Below are 15,500 nucleotides of genomic sequence, written 5' to 3'. Positions count from 1 at the left end.
GGAAAAGCAGCGGAGCAGCTGTTCCCGGGAAAAGGAACCGGGAAAAGTTCGGGAGGGACAAATTTAACGGAGATTTTGGGTCACTTTGGGGGAATTTGTGGCACCTGGAAAATCCGGGAAGGGCCATGTTTTCCTGGGAATGTCGAAGGGAGCTGTGACCTGGATCCCATCCGGGTTGGATTCTGCCCCGGAGGGGTTTTTCCAGCCCCTGGTGAGCGGTGGGATGAGGAACCTCATCCCTTTTTCCATGGATCTCCTCCAAGATCGGAGCTCGGGAGGCTTGGAGTGGCTTTGGTGGGCAGGGATCATCCCAGCAACATTCCTGGGCTCCTGTGGGAGTGATTCCATGGTGCCACCGGGCTCCTGTGGCATTGATTCCACGGTGCCACCGGCTCTGCCATGGATCTGTGCCGATGGTGACATTCCCGGGCTCCTGTGGCATTGATTCCATGGCACCACCAGCTCTGCCATGGATCTGTGCCGATGGCGACATTCCTGGGCTCATTTGGCATTGATTCCATGGCACCACCGGCTCTGCCATGGATCTGTGCCGATGGCGACATTCCCGGGCTCATTTGGCATGGATTCCATGGCACCACCGGCTCTGCCATGGATCTGTGCCGATGGCGACATTCCCGGGCTCATTTGGCATGGATTCCATGGCACCACCGGCTCTGCCATGGATCTGTGCCGATGGTGACATTCCCGGGCTCATTTGGCATTGATTCCATGGCACCACCGGCTCTGCCATGGATCTGTGCCGATGGTGACATTCCCGGGCTCCTGTGGCATTGATTCCATGGCACCACCGGCTCTGCCATGGATCTGTGCCGATGGCGACATTCCCGGGCTCCTGTGGCATGGATTCCATGGCACCACCGGCTCTGCCATGGATCTGTGCCGATGGCGACATTCCCGGGCTCCTGTGGCATTGATTCCATGGCACCACCGGCTCTGCCATGGATCTGTGTCGATGGCGACATTCCCGGGCTCATTTGGCATGGATTCCATGGCACCACCGGCTCTGCCATGGCTCCGCGTCATCCCAGTGCTCCGATGGGGATGTTCCAGGGCTTAAATCCTCTCTTGAGTTGGGTTTGGTTGAGTTGGGTTTGGGTTGAGTTGGGTTGGGTTTGGATGAGTTGGGTTTGGGTTTGGATGAGTTGGGTTTGGGTTTGGATGAGTTGGATTTGGCTTGAGTTGGGTTTGGGTTTGGATGAGTTGGGTTTGGGTTTGGATGAGTTGGGTTTGGGTTGAGTTGAGTTGGGTTTGGATGAGTTGGGTTTGGGTTGGATTGAGTTGAGCTGGGTTTGGTTGAGTTGGGTTTGGGTTGGATTGAGTTAAGCTGGGTTTGGGTTTGGTTGAGTTGAGTTGGGTTTGGTTAAGCTGGGTTTGGGTTTGGTTGAGTTGAGTTGGGTTTGGTTAAGCTGGGTTTGGGTTGGGCTGAGTTGAGTTGGGTTTGGTTGAGCTGGGTTTGGGTTGGGCTGAGTTGAGTTGGGTTTGGTTGAGCTGGGTTTGGTTAAGCTGGGTTTAGGTTGGGCTGAGTTGAGTTGGGTTTGGTTAAGCTGGGTTTGGGTTGGATTGAGTTGAGTTGGGTTTGGGTTTGGATGAGTTGGGTTTGGGTTGGGCTGAGTTGAGTTGTGTTTTGGTTGAGCTGGGTTTGGGTTGGGTTGGGTTTGGTTGAGCTGGGTTTGGGTTTGGGTTGGGTTGGTTTTTGATGAGTTGGGTTGGGTTTGGTTGAGCTGGGTTTGGGTTTGGTTGAGTTGAGTTGGGTTTGGTTGAGCTGGGTTTGGTTAAGCTGGGTTTGGGTTGGGCTGAGTTGAGTTGGGTTTGGTTAAGCTGGGTTTGGGTTGGGTTGGGTTTGGATGAGCTGGGTTTGGGTTTGGGTTGGGTTTGGTTGAGCTGGGTTTGGGTTTGGGTTGGGTTGGTTTTTGATGAGTTGGGTTGGGTTTGGTTGAGTTGGGTTGGGTTTGGTTAAGCTGGGTTTGGGTTGGGTTGGGTTTGGATGAGTTGGGTTTGGGTTTGGTTGAGCTGGGGTTGGGTTGGGTTGGGCCGAGTTGGTGGCTCAGCCTCTCCTCATCCCTGGATCCCAACGCCCCTTTCCGAAGGGATTTGGAAGGGGTTAAACTCCGGGATTTTGGGAATGTTGGGGTTAAACTCCAAAATTTTGGGAATGTTGGGGTTAAACTCTGGGATTTTGGGAATGTTGGGGTTGGTCGCTGTCTTTTCCTGGTGTTCCGGTCAGCGACTCTGGCTTCCCTCAGCCCTGGATCCCAACAGCCTTTTCCAGAGGGACTTGGAAGGGGTTAAACACTGGCATTTTGGGAGGGTTGGGGCTAAACTCTGAGATTTTGGGAATGTTGGGGTTAAACACTGGAACTTTGGGAATGTTGGGGTTAAACTCTGGGATTTTGGGAATGTTGGGGTTAAACGTTGGGATTTTGGGGTGGTTGGGGTTAAACGCGGGGATTTTGAAAATGTTGGGGTTAAACGTTGGGATTTTGGGGTGGTTGGGGTTAAACTCTGGGATTTTGGGGTGGTTGGGGTTAAACGCGGGGATTTTGGGGTGGTTGGGGTTAAACACTGGGATTTTGGGGTGGTTGGGGTTAAACTCCGGGACTTTGGGGTGGTTGGGGTTAAACGTTGGGATTTTGGGGTGGTTGGGGTTAAACTCTGGGATTTTGGGGTGGTTGGGGTTAAACGCGGGGATTTTGGGGTGGTTGGGGTTAAACTCCGGGACTTTGGGGTGGTTGGGGTTAAACGTTGGGATTTTGGGGTGGTTGGGGTTAAACTCTGGGATTTTGGGGTGGTTGGGGTTAAACTCTGGGATTTTGGGAATGTTGGGGTTAAACTCTGGGATTTTGGGGTGGTTGGGGTTAAACGCGGGGATTTTGGGGTGGTTGGGGTTAAACGCGGGGATTTTGGGAATGTTGGGGTTAAACGTTGGGATTTTGGGGTGGTTGGGGTTAAACATTGGGATTTTGGGGTGGTTGGGGTTAAACTCCGGGATTTTGGGAATGTTGGGGTTAAACTCTGGGATTTTGGGGTGGTTGGGGTTAAACTCCGGGATTTTGGGGTGGTTGGGGTTAAACACTGGGATTTTGGGGTGGTTGGGGTTAAACTCCGGGACTTTGGGGTGGTTGGGGTTAAACGTTGGGATTTTGGGGTGGTTGGGGTTAAACGTTGGGATTTTGGGGTGGTTGGGGTTAAACTCTGGGATTTTGGGGTGGTTGGGGTTAAACTCTGGGATTTTGGGGTGGTTGGGGTTAAACTCTGGGATTTTGGGGTGGTTGGGGTTAAACTCTGGGATTTTGGGGTGGTTGGGGTTAAACGCGGGGATTTTGGGGTGGTTGGGGTTGCTCCCCATCCTTTGTGGCTCCGTCCTGGCCACCTCTCCGTGGCACAGGGATAACGGCATCAGGGATCGGGGGTTTTGGGCACGCGGCTCCGTCCCGGCGCGCTCTCCCCGGAGCCGGGCGAACGGGATCTCCTCCGGCAGCCGCTGCATCTTCCCGTTAAACTGCTTAGGGGCGATCATCCATCGGCTGCCGCTCGCGCCGTGAAACCCTCCCTGAGCCGGCCTCGGAAATCCGGCCCTAATCCGGCGGGCAGCCCGAGCCCGGGGCCGGCGGTGCCGGGAAAAGCTTTGGGAATGGGATTCCTCGGAAAAGCCCCGTGGGGGCTCTGCTGAGCTCGGTGTTCTCCTTGTTTTCCAGATGAGCCCGATGCCGCCCTCTCCGGAGCCGTCCCGGCCGCGGCTCACCGGACCCAGCTCGGGTGAGTTCCCGAGGGATGGAGCAGCTGGGAATGGCCAGGAGTCCCCCCAGCCATCCCAGCGTTCCCTGGAGTTATCCCAGTTCCCCTCAGAGCCATCCCAGTTCCCCTCAGGCCATCCCAGCGTTCCCTGGAGTTATCCCAGTTCCCCTCAGAGCCATCCCAGCGTTCCCTGGAGTTATCCCAGTTCCCCTCAGGCCATCCCAGTGTTCCCTGGAGCTATCCCAGTTCCTTTCAGAGCCATCCCAGTTCCCTTTGGAGCCATCCCAGTTCCCCTCAGGCCATCCCAGTTCCCTCTGGAGCTATCCCAGTTCCTTTCAGAGCCATCCCAGTTCCCCTCAGAGCCATCCCAGTTCCCTTTGGAGCCATCCCAGTTCCCTTTACGCCATCCCAGTGTTCCTTGGAGTTATCCCAGTTCCCCTCAGAGCCATCCCAGTTTTTCCTGGAACCATCCCAGTTCCCTCTGGAGCCATCCCAGTTCCCCCTGGGGACATCCCAGTTTTGTTATCCCATAATCCCGTTTTTCACCCCCCAAATCCCTTCCAGCCCCACGGCCAAGGAGCACCCGGAATTCCCGAAGGCTCTTCCAGCCACGGGCTGAGGCTGGGAAGGGACGGATTTGTTCCCATCCCAACCTTTGGATATTTGGGAATCCCTGGGAATTCTTTAACCCCACGAGGCTCCATCCTCTTCCAGGAAATGTTGCTGTTATCCCATAATCCCGATTTTCACCCCCCCAAATCCCCTTCCAGCCCCACGGCCGAGGAGCACCCGGAATTCCCGAAGGCTCTCTACCGGCCGGAGCTGCGCAGCGTGGCCGGCGCCGTGTCCTGGGACGCCGGGGCGGGAGAAGGGATCGAGGAAAGCACTTTAGAGAGACTCCCTGGCTCCAAGGATTCCACGGAATTCCTGGAGCCCCAGGTGGTCACCGCGGTCCGGGTGGAGCCCGAGCCGCTGGACAGCGACCAGGAGGATCCGCACGCCGGCAAGGCGGCGCCGGAATCTCCCGATGCTCGCGCGGCCGCTCCGGAGGAGAAGCATCCCCCAAACGAACCAAAGCACCTGGGAGGGCTCGGCACGGAGCACCCGGAGCAAAGCCGGAGGGGCATCCAGAGGCTGGAGTGGATCTCCAGAGCCCCCCGGAGCCCCAGCCCGCCCTTCAGGGACCTCCACCAAGCGCCAGATGTAGCAGCCGGCTCGGCCTTCCGAGCTCCGGCCGGCCGGGACGCGGCTCCGGCCTTCCGGAAATCGCTGCTGGCCAAAGGCAAACCCTCGGAGAGCTCCCGCCGGAAAGCGCCGGAGCCGGACTTGGCCGAGCTGGGCCCCGTCCCACCGTCCGAGTGGGCGCTGCCGAAGGCGGGCGTGCAGCTGGACGTGGGCAAGCAGTCGTGGACGGTCAACGCCGAGGACTCGGTGGAGCGGCTGCTGCCGGAGCCGGCGCCGTGCGGCGCCTTCGAGGTGGAGGTGAGGCCCTACGTGTGCGGCGTCCTCCTGGAGGAGCCGGAGAAGGACGAGGAGCTGGAGCGGGAGGAGAACCCGGCCGTCTTCACGTGCATCGAGTGCAGCATCTACTTCCGCAAGAAGGAGCACCTCCTGGAGCACATGCTGCAGCACAGCCGCGGCGCCGAGCGCGGCACCGACGCGCCGGCCGGGCAGGGCCGCCTGTGCTGCGGCGAGTGCGGCTGGGCCTTCGGAGAGCCCGTGGCCCTGGAGCGGCACAAGAGGCTCCACCAGGAATCGCGGGAGAAGATCATCGAGGAGATCCAGAAGCTGAACGAGTTCCCGGACGAGGGGCGCGAGGCGCGGCTGCAGTGCCCCAAGTGCGTTTTCGGCACCAACTCCTCCAAGATCTTCGTGCAGCACGCCAAGATGCACGTCAAGGAGAGGAAGGACCACGCATCCAAGAGTTCCAATCTCTTCGGAGAAACGCGGGAGAGCCCCGGGCACGGCCTCTACAAGCCCTTCCACGGCGCCGAGCTCCCGGCGGCGCCGGCGGCCGGCAAAGCGCTCAGCGCCTGCGTCCTCTGCGGCTTCCCGGCGCCCAACGAGCACATCCTCAAGGAGCACATGAGATACGCCCATTCCCACTTCTCCTGGGAGCCGCAGCTCTACGAGGACGACCCCAACCAGCCCGGCACCAGCAGGGATTCCTACAGCCCCCTATCCCGGCCCGGCCGCTTCTCCGACGCGGAGTTCTTCGGCAAAACCGAGCGCTTTTTCCCGCCTCCGAGCCGGGAGAGCTCGGCCCGCTACGATCCCGCCGCGGCCGCCTTCGGCCCGGCTCCCGCCAGGCTGCCGGACAGGAGCAACGGGGCCGGCAGGAAGGACTCGCAGGGATTCCACGCCAGGAAGGCGGCGCCGTACTCGGCCCCGCACAAGGCTCTGGGCTTTGCCGCTTTTCCCCCGGCCAAAGCCCATTCCCACCTGGCCCTGCAGCAGCTGAGGAAAAGAGCGGCCGCCCAGCAGCTGGAAGCCGACGGCGACCACCTCCGGGGCCACCCCCTGGCGCCGGAGGAGCCGCGGCACAAGTGGCCGGCGGCCGGCGGCGCCGAGGACGAGACGGAGCTGGCGCACGGCGGGGCCGCCGCGGCCGGCGCCGTCCCTCAGGCCGCCCTGGACCTCAAGAGGACCTTCGGGGCCATCCTGAAGGCCACGGAGCCGGCGGTGGCCTCGGCCGAGCAGCAGCAGCAGCTGAGGATGATGGTGCCCGTCGTGGTCCTGGAGGAGATGAACCCGCACCCCAAGGCCGCCAAGAGGCCGCGGGGGAAGCCCCTCAAGAAGAAGCCGCCGCCGGTGCCGCTGCCGGTGCCGGCGCCTCCTCGGGATTTCCTGATGGAGGAGCCGCTGCCCTTGGACGTCCTGCTGCTGGACACGCCCCTGGAGGGGCCCCTGGAGCTCGATGACCTCTTGGACTCGGAGGCCACCATGCTGAAGAACGAGGAGAGGAAATGTCCCTACTGCCCCGACCGCTTCCACAACGGCATCGGCCTGGCCAACCACGTGCGGGGCCACCTCAACAGGGTCGGGGTCAGCTACAACGTCCGGCACTTCATCTCGGCCGAGGAGGTCAAGGCCATCGAGCAGAAGTTCTCCTTCCAGAAGAAGAAGAAAAAAGGTAGTTTGTACCAAATTCCTGCTCGCCGCGGCCTGGGGGGCGAGCAGCGGGGTGGCCTTGGGGCTTTGGGGGCTCGGGAGAATCTCCCCGGAGGGCCCGGCTGCTCCTGGGGGCTACCGACGCCCCCTGAAGGTCTGAGCTGGGCTTTTGGTGGCCCTTGTGGGCACCTTTGGTGGCCTCTGTGGCTACAAACGCCCTCTGGCCCTGTTTTGGACAGCTGACCAGAGGTCTTGGTGGTCCTGAGGGCTACAAACTCCCCTGGACAGCTGACCAGAGGTCTTGGTGGTCCTCAGGGTTACGAACTCCCCTGGACAGCTGACCAGAGGTCTTGGTGGTCCTGGGGGCTACGAACTCCCCTGGACAGCTGACCAGAGGTCTTGGTGGTCCTGGGGGCTACAAACTCCCCTGGACAGCTGACCAGAGGTCTTGGTGGTCCTCAGGGCTACGAACTCCCCTGGACAGCTGACCAGAGGTCTTGGTGGTCCTGGGGGCTACAAACTCCCCTGGACAGCTGACCAGAGGTCTTGGTGGTCCTGGGGGCTACAAACTCCCCTGGACAGCTGACCAGAGGTCTTGGTGGTCCTCAGGGCTACGAACTCCCCTGGACAGCTGACCAGAGGTCTTGGTGGTCCTGGGGGCTACGAACTCCCCTGGACAGCTGACCAGAGGTCCTGGTGGTCCTGGGGGCTACGAACTCCCCTGGACAGCTGACCAGAGGTCTTGGTGGTCCTGGGGGCTACGAACTCCCCTGGACATCTGATCAGAGGTCTTGGTGGTCCTGGGGGCTACGAACTCCCCTGGACAGCTGACCAGAGGTCCTGGTGGTCCTGGGGGCTACGAACTCCCCTGGACAGCTGACCAGAGGTCTTGGTGGTCCTGGGGGCTACAAACTCCCCTGGACAGCTGACCAGAGGTCTTGGTGGTCCTCAGGGCTACGAACTCCCCTGGACAGCTGACCAGAGGTCTTGGTGCCGCCAGTGACCCCTTGTCCCTCCCTTCCAGTGGCCAACTTTGACCCCAGCACCTTCAGCCTCACGGGGTGGGTTTTGGTGGTTTTGGGTGGTTTTTTGGGCATTTTTTTGGGTGTTTCAGTGGTTTTTTGGTGCATTTTGGCAGTTTTTGGTGGTTTTTGGTTGGCCCTGGCTCTTGCTGCCCCCACTGACCACCGACCCCTCCCTTCCAGTGGCCAACTTCGACCCCAGCACCTTCATTCTCACGGGGTGGATTTTGGTGGTTTTTTGGGCAGTTTTTTGGTGGTTTTTTGTGGGTTTTGGTGGTTTTTGGTTGGCCCTGGCTCTTGCTGCCCCCACTGACCACCAACCCCTCCCTTCCAGTGGCCAACTTCGGCCCCAGCACCTTCAGCCTCACGGGGTGGGTTTTGGTGGTTTTGGGTGGTTTTTGGGCATTTTTTTGGGTGTTTCAGTGGTTTTTTGGTGCATTTTGGCAGTTTTTGGTGGTTTTTGGTTGGCCCTGGCTCTTGCTGCCCCCACTGACCACCGACCCCTCCCTTCCAGTGGCCAACTTCGACCCCAGCACCTTCAGCCTCACGGGGTGGGTTTTGGTATTTTTTTGTGAGTTTTGGTGGTTTTTTGGTGTTTTTTTGTGCATTTTGGTGGGTTTTGGGTCATTTTTTATGGGTTTTGGTGGTTTTTTGTGCATTTTGGTGGTTTTTGAGTGGTTCTTGGATGGTTTTTTTGTGGATTTCGGTGGGGTTTTGTGCCTTTTGGTGGGTTTTGGGTGGTTTTTTTGTGGCTTTCAGTGGTGTTTTGTGCATTTTCATGCGTTTTTTGGTGGGTTTTGACAGTTTTTGGTGGTTTTTGGTTGGCCCTGGGTCATTCCTGACCCTCTTGCTGCCACCACTGACCACCAACCCCTCCCTTCCAGTGGCCAACTTCGACCCCAGCACCTTCAGCCTCACGGGGTGGATTTTGGTGGTTTTTTGGGCAGTTTTTTGGTGGTTTTTTGTGGGTTTTGGTGGTTTTTAGTTGGCCCTGGCTCTTGCTGCCCCCACTGACCACCGACCCCTCCCTTCCAGTGGCCAACTTCGACCCCAGCACCTTCAGCCTCACGGGGTGGGTTTTGGGTGAGGTTAGGTGGTTTTTTGGTGGGTTTTGGTGGTTTTTTTGGTGGTTTTTGGTGGCCCTGGGTGGTTTTTGGTGGCCTTGGGTGGTTTTTTGGTGGCCCTGGGTCATTCCTGACCCTCTCGCCGCCCCCACTGACCACCGACCCCTCCCTTCCAGTGGCCAACTTCGACCCCAGCACCTTCAGCCTCACGGGGTGGGTTTTGGTGGTTTTGGGTGGTTTTTGGGCATTTTTTTGGGTGTTTCAGTGGTTTTTTGGTGCATTTTGGCAGTTTTTGGTGGTTTTTGGTTGGCCCTGGCTCTTGCTGCCCCCACTGACCACCGACCCCTCCCTTCCAGTGGCCAACTTCGACCCCAGCACCTTCATTCTCACGGGGTGGGTTTTGATGGGTTTTGGGCAGTTTTTTGGTGTTTTTTTGTGGGTTTTGGTGGTTTTTAGTTGGCCCTGGCTCTTGCTGCCCCCACTGACCACCGACCCCTCCCTTCCAGTGGCCAACTTCGACCCCAGCACCTTCAGCCTGATGCGCTGCGAGTTCTGCGGCGCCGGCTTCGACACCCGCGCGGGGCTCTCGAGCCACGCCCGCGCCCACCTGCGGGATTTCGGCATCACCAACTGGGAGCTCACCATCTCCCCCATCAACATCCTCAAGGAGCTCCTGGCCAACTCCTCGGAGCAGCCGGCCCTGCTGCGGGCGGCGCTGGCCGCGGGGCCGCCGTCGCCGGGCGGCGAGCGCGGTGCCGGGATGGGCTCGCCCGCGGCGTCGCCACCGGGCCCCTTCGCCACGGCCTGGGGGGACGAAGCTCTGCAGCCCTACCGGGACGGTGAGCGCGGCAACGGGGCGGGCAAGCGGGTTTGGGGGGGTTTTAGGGGGGATTTTGGGGGGTTTTGGGGTGAGTTTGGGGGTGAGTTTGGGATTTGGAGGCTGAGGGAGGAGCCCCTCTGGATGCAGGGGTTTGGATTTTGGGGATTTGGGGGGATTTTGGGGGGATTTTAGGATAAATTTGGGATTTGGGGCTGAGGGAGGAGCCCCTCTGGATCCACAGGTTTGGATTTTGGGGATTTTTGGGGAATTTAGGGGGGATTTTGGAGGTTTTTTGGGGTGAATTTGGGATTTGGGGCTGAGAGAGGAGCCCCTCGGGATGCAGGGAGTGGGATTTTGGGGATTTTGGGGGAATTTTGGGGGTTTTTGGGGTTTTTTGGGGTGAATTTGGGATTTGGAGGCTGAGAGAGGAGCCCCTCTGGATGCAGGGGTTGGGATTTTGGGGATTTTGGGGGTTTTTGGTTTTTTTGGGTGTGAATTTGGGATTTGGAGGCTGAGGGAGGAGCCCCTCTGGATGCAGGGGTTTGGATTTTGGGGATTTTGGGGGGGTTTTAGGGGGGATTTTGGGGCTTTTTGGGGTTTTTTGGGGGTGAGTTTGGGATTTGGAGGCTGAGAGAGGAGCCCCTCTGGATGCAGGGGTTTGGATTTTGGGGATTTGGGGGGGATTTGGGAGGGATTTTAAGGGGGTTTTAGGATAAATTTGGGATTGGAGGCTGAGGGAGGAGCCCCTCTGGATCCACAGGTTTGGATTTTGGGGATTTTTGGGGAATTTAGGGGGGATTTTGGAGTTTTTTTGGGGTGAATTTGGGATTTGGGGCTGAGGGAGGAGCCCCTCTGGATGCAGGGGTTTGGATTTTGGGGATTTGGGGGGGATTTTTGGGGTTTTTGGGGTTTTTTGGGGTGAATTTGGGATTTGGGGCTGAGAGAGGAGCCCCTCGGGATGCAGGGGTTGGGATTTTGGGGATTTTGGGGGGATTTTGGGGGTTTTTGGGTTTTTTTGGGGTGAATTTGGGATTTGGGGCTGAGAGAGGAGCCCCTCTGGATGCAGGGGTTGGGATTTTGGGGATTTTGGGGGGATTTTAGGGGGATTTTGGGGTGAATTTGGGGGTGAGTTTGGGATTTGGAGGCTGAGGGATTTGGAAGCAGGGGTTGGGATTTTAGGGGGGATTTTAGGATAAATTTGGGATTTGGGGCTGAGAGAGGAGCCCCTCGGGATGCAGGGAGTGGGATTTTGGGGATTTTGGGGGGATTTTGGGGGTTTTTGGTTTTTTTTTGGGGTGAATTTGGGATTTGAGGCTGAAGGAGGAGCCCCTCGGGATGCAGGGGGTGGGATTTTGGGGATTTGGGGGGATTTTGGGGGGATTTTAGGATAAATTTGGGATTTGGGGCTGAGGGAGGAGCCCCTCGGGATGCAGGGGTTGGGATTTTGGGGATTTTGGGGGGATTTTAGGGGGATTTTGGGGTGAATTTGGGGGTGAGTTTGGGATTTGGAGGCTGAGAGAGGAGCCCCTCGGGATGCAGGGAGTGGGATTTTGGGGATTTAGGGGGCATTTTAGGGGGATTTTAGGATAAATTTGGGATTTGGGGCTGAGGGAGGAGCCCCTCGGGATGCAGGGGGTGGGATTTTGGGGATTTTGGGGGGATTTTGGGGGTTTTTGGGTTTTTTTGGGGTGAATTTGGGATTTGGGGCTGAAGGAGGAGCCCCTCGGGATGCAGGGGTTGGGATTTTGGGGATTTTAGGGGGATTTTAGGATAAATTTGGGATTTGGGGCTGAGGGAGGAGCCCCTCTGGATCCACAGGTTTGGATTTTAGGGATTTTGTGGGGATTTTTGGGGGTTTAGGGGGAATTTTAGGATAATTTTGGGATTTGGGGCTGAGGGAAGAGCTTGGTGTCCTCAGGGCTTTGGATTTTGGGGATTTGCTGTTGGAAAAGCGTCAGGAATTCCTTGGGATCACCCAGGATATTTTAACCTTGAAATCCAGGATATTTTAACTCCCAAACCCACAAATTCTGGGATATTTTAACTCCAAACCCACAAATTCCGGGATATTTTAACTCCCAAACCCACAAATTCTGGGATATTTTAACTCCAAACCCACAAATTCCGGGATATTTTAACTCCCAAACCCACAAAATTTGGGATATTTTAACTCCAAACCCCCAAAATTCGGGGTATTTTGACTCCAAACTCGTAAAATCCCAGACATTTTAACTCCAAACCCACAAAATTTGGGATATTTTAACTCCAAACTTGTAAAATCCAGGATCTTTTAACTCCAGAGCCACAAATTCCGGGATATTTTAACTCCAAACCCCCAAAATTTGGGACATTTTAACTCCAAACCCCCAAAATTTGGGACGTTTTGACTCCAGACCCCCAAAATTCGGGATATTTTAACTCCAGACCCCCAAAATTTGGGATATTTTAACTCCAGACCCCCAAAATTCAGGATACTTTAACTCCAAACCCCCCAAATTTGGGACATTTTAACTCCAGACCCACAAAATTCAGGATACTTTAACTCCAAACCCACAAAATTTGGGACATTTTAACTCCAAACCCCCAAAATTCGGGATATTTTAACTCCAAACCCCCAAAATTCGGGATATTTTGACTCCAGACCCCCAAAATTCGGGATATTTTAACTCCAGACCCCCAAAATTTGGGATATTTTAACTCCAAACCCCCAAAATTCGGGATACTTTAACTCCAAACCCCCAAAATTTGGGACATTTTAACTCAAAACCCACAGAATTTGGGATATTTTCATTCCAGACCCACAAAATTTGGGACATTTTAACTCCAAACCCCCAAAATTCGGGATATTTTGACTCCAGACCCCCAAAATTCGGGATATTTTAACTCCAAACCCCCAAAATTCGGGATATTTTAACTCCAAACCCCCAAAATTCGGGATATTTTAACTCCAAACCCCCAAAATTCGGGATATTTTAACTCCAAACCCCCAAATCCCGGGATATTTCCGTCCCTTTGCCCCGGCTCTGTGCATCCCAACATTCCCACCCCCATTCCAGCAGGAATTCCCTCCCTAAAATATCCCGGGAATCGCAGCTTTCCCTCGATTTACCCACGAACAGCTCAAAAAAAACCCCAAAATTCCATTTTTTTTCCCTGGAAAATCCCTGCCCCCCCCTCCCCCCGTTCCCGTTGGGATCCCAGGCGATTCCCGGAGCTTTTCCCGGTTTTCCGGGATCTCCTGGCGGCGGCTCCGGGAGCGCGGGGGAGGCTCGGGAATTCCTGGAGCCGATCCCGAATCGTCCCCCGGAGCCGGGCTGGGAATTCCCGGGATTCCCGGCTGGGATTTTTGGGGATTGGGAATTCCCGGGCTGGGATTTTGGGAATGGGATTTTCGGGATGGGATTTTCGGGATGGGAATTCCTGGATGGGATTTTCAGGATGGGATTTTTGGGGATTGGGAATTCCCGGGCTGGGATTTTCAGGATGGGAATTCCCGGATGGGATTTTGGGGATGGAATTTTCAGGCTGGAATTTTCAGGATGGGATTTTTGGGGTGGGATTTTTGGGGATTGGGAATTCCCGGGCTGGGATTTTGGGAATGGGATTTTCAGGATGGGATTTTGGGGATGGGAATTCCTGGGATGGGATTTTGGGGATGGAATTTTCAGGATGGGATTTTGGGGATGGAATTTTCGGGCTGGGATTTTCAGGATGGGATTTTTGGGGTGGGATTTTTGGGGATTGGGAATTCCCGGGATGGGATTTTGGGAATGGGATTTTCAGGATGGGATTTTTGGGATGGGATTTTTGGGATGGGATTTTTGGGATGGGATTTTGGGGATGGGAATTCCTGGGATGGGATTTTGGGGATGGGATTTTCATGATGGGAATTTCTGGATGGGATTTTGGGGATGGGAATTCCCGGGATGGGATTTTGGGAATGAGATTTTCAGGATGGAATTTTCAGGATGGGATTTTTGGGGATTGGGAATTCCCGGGCTGGGATTTTGGGGATGGGATTTTCGGGTTGGGATTTTTGGGGATGGGAATTCCCAGATGGGATTTTGAGGATGGGATTTTTGGGATGAGATTTTCGGAGTGGGAATTCCCAGATGGAATTTTGGGGATGGGATTATCAGGATGGGATTCCCAGGATGGGATTTTTGGGGATGGGATTTTCAGGCTGGGATTTTGGGGATGGGAATTCCCAAATGGGATTTTGGGGATGGGATTTTCGGGATGGGATTTTGGGAATGGGAATTCCCAGATGGGATTTTCGGGATGGGATTCCTGGATAGGATTTTGGGGATGGGATTTTTGGGATGGGATTTTTGGGGATTGGGAATTCCCGGGATGGGATTTTGGGAATGGGAATTCCTGGGATGGGATTTTCAGGATGGGATTTTTGGGATGGGATTTTCAGGATGGGATTTTTGGGGTGGGATTTTTGGGGATTGGGAATTCCCGGGCTGGGATTTTGGGAATGGGATTTTCAGGATGGGAATTCCTGGATGGGATTTTGGGAATGGGAATTCCCGGGATGGGATTTTGGGAATGGGATTTTCAGGATGGGATTTTGGGGATGGGATTTTCAGGATGGGAATTCCTGGGATGGGATTTTGGGGATGGAATTTTCAGGATGGGATTTTGGGGATGGAATTTTCGGGCTGGAATTTTCAGGATGGGATTTTTGGGGATTGGGAATTCCCGGGCTGGGATTTTCAGGATGGGATTTTTGGGAATGGGATTTTCAGGATGGGATTTTTGGAGTGGGAATTCCCAGATGGGATTTTTGGGATGGGATTCCTGGGATGGGATTTTCAGGATGGGATTTTCGGGTTGGGATTTTTTGGGATGGGATTTTGGGGCTGGCTTTGTGTCCCCCTGTCCCGGGTTCGGTTCGGGGCTGGAATTCCCTGGAGGGATCTGAGGGAATTCCAGGGATTTCAGGGGATCCGAGGGAATTCCGGGGATTTGAGGGAATTCCAGGGGATTTGAGGGAATTTGAGGGTATCCAAAGATTTGAGGGGATCCAGGGATTTTGAGGGAATTCCAGGGGATTCCAGGGAATCCTGGGGATTTGAGGGAATTGAGGGGATTCCAGGGATTTGAGGGAATTCCAGGGAATTGAGGGGTTCCGAGGGGAATTGAGGGAATCCCTGGGATTTGAGGGAATTCCAGGGAATTCCAGGGGATTGAGGGAATTCCAGGATTTGAGGGAATTTGAGGGTATCCAGGGATTTGAGGGAATTCCAGGGAATCCCGGGGATTTGAGGGAATCCAGGGAATTGAGGGAATCCAGGGAATCGAGGGAATTCCAGGAATTCCAGGGAGTCCTGGGGATTTGAGGGAATTCCAGGGATTTGAGGGAATCCCAGGGAATTGAGGGGATTTGAGGGAATTCCAGGGAATCCCGGGGATTTGAGGGAATCCTGGGATTTGAGGGAATTCCAGGGATTTGAGGGGATATGAGGGAATTCCAGAGAATTGAGGGAATTCCAGGGGGTTTGAGGGGATTTGAGGGAATTCCAGGGGATTTGAGGGAATCCCAGGGAATTCCAGGGAATCCCGGGGATTTGAGGGATCGGGATTGGGGACGGGAATTCCTCGCAGTGAGACGCCCTCGGCCGGAATTCGCTCTTCCCAAAACCCGCCGGGATTTTGGGGCTGTTCCTGCCGAAATCCGGGAATTGGGGAAGGGCTCGGGGTGGGATTTTAGGGGCGATT

The 15,500-nt window shown here is 55.9% G+C and overlaps 1 protein-coding gene across 2 annotated transcripts in view; it reads left to right on the top strand.

Moving 5' to 3' along the window:
* Positions 1 to 15,500, top strand: part of WIZ (WIZ zinc finger) — a 52,938-nt gene that overhangs the window by 19,045 nt on the left and 18,393 nt on the right. For both annotated transcript variants that reach the window (XM_082299404.1, XM_082299403.1), the window contains exons 3-5: positions 3,717 to 3,777; positions 4,527 to 6,889; positions 9,460 to 9,792. In XM_082299404.1, the coding sequence (XP_082155530.1) occupies positions 3,717 to 3,777; positions 4,527 to 6,889; positions 9,460 to 9,792 (2,757 nt within the window). The remainder of the gene's footprint in view (positions 1 to 3,716; positions 3,778 to 4,526; positions 6,890 to 9,459; positions 9,793 to 15,500) is intronic.

The sequence above is a fragment of the Coloeus monedula genome, assembly GCF_965178545.1.
Source record: "Coloeus monedula genome assembly, chromosome: 31".
Lineage (NCBI taxonomy): Eukaryota > Metazoa > Chordata > Aves > Passeriformes > Corvidae > Coloeus > Coloeus monedula.
This window is presented reverse-complemented; position numbering and strand designations above follow the sequence as displayed.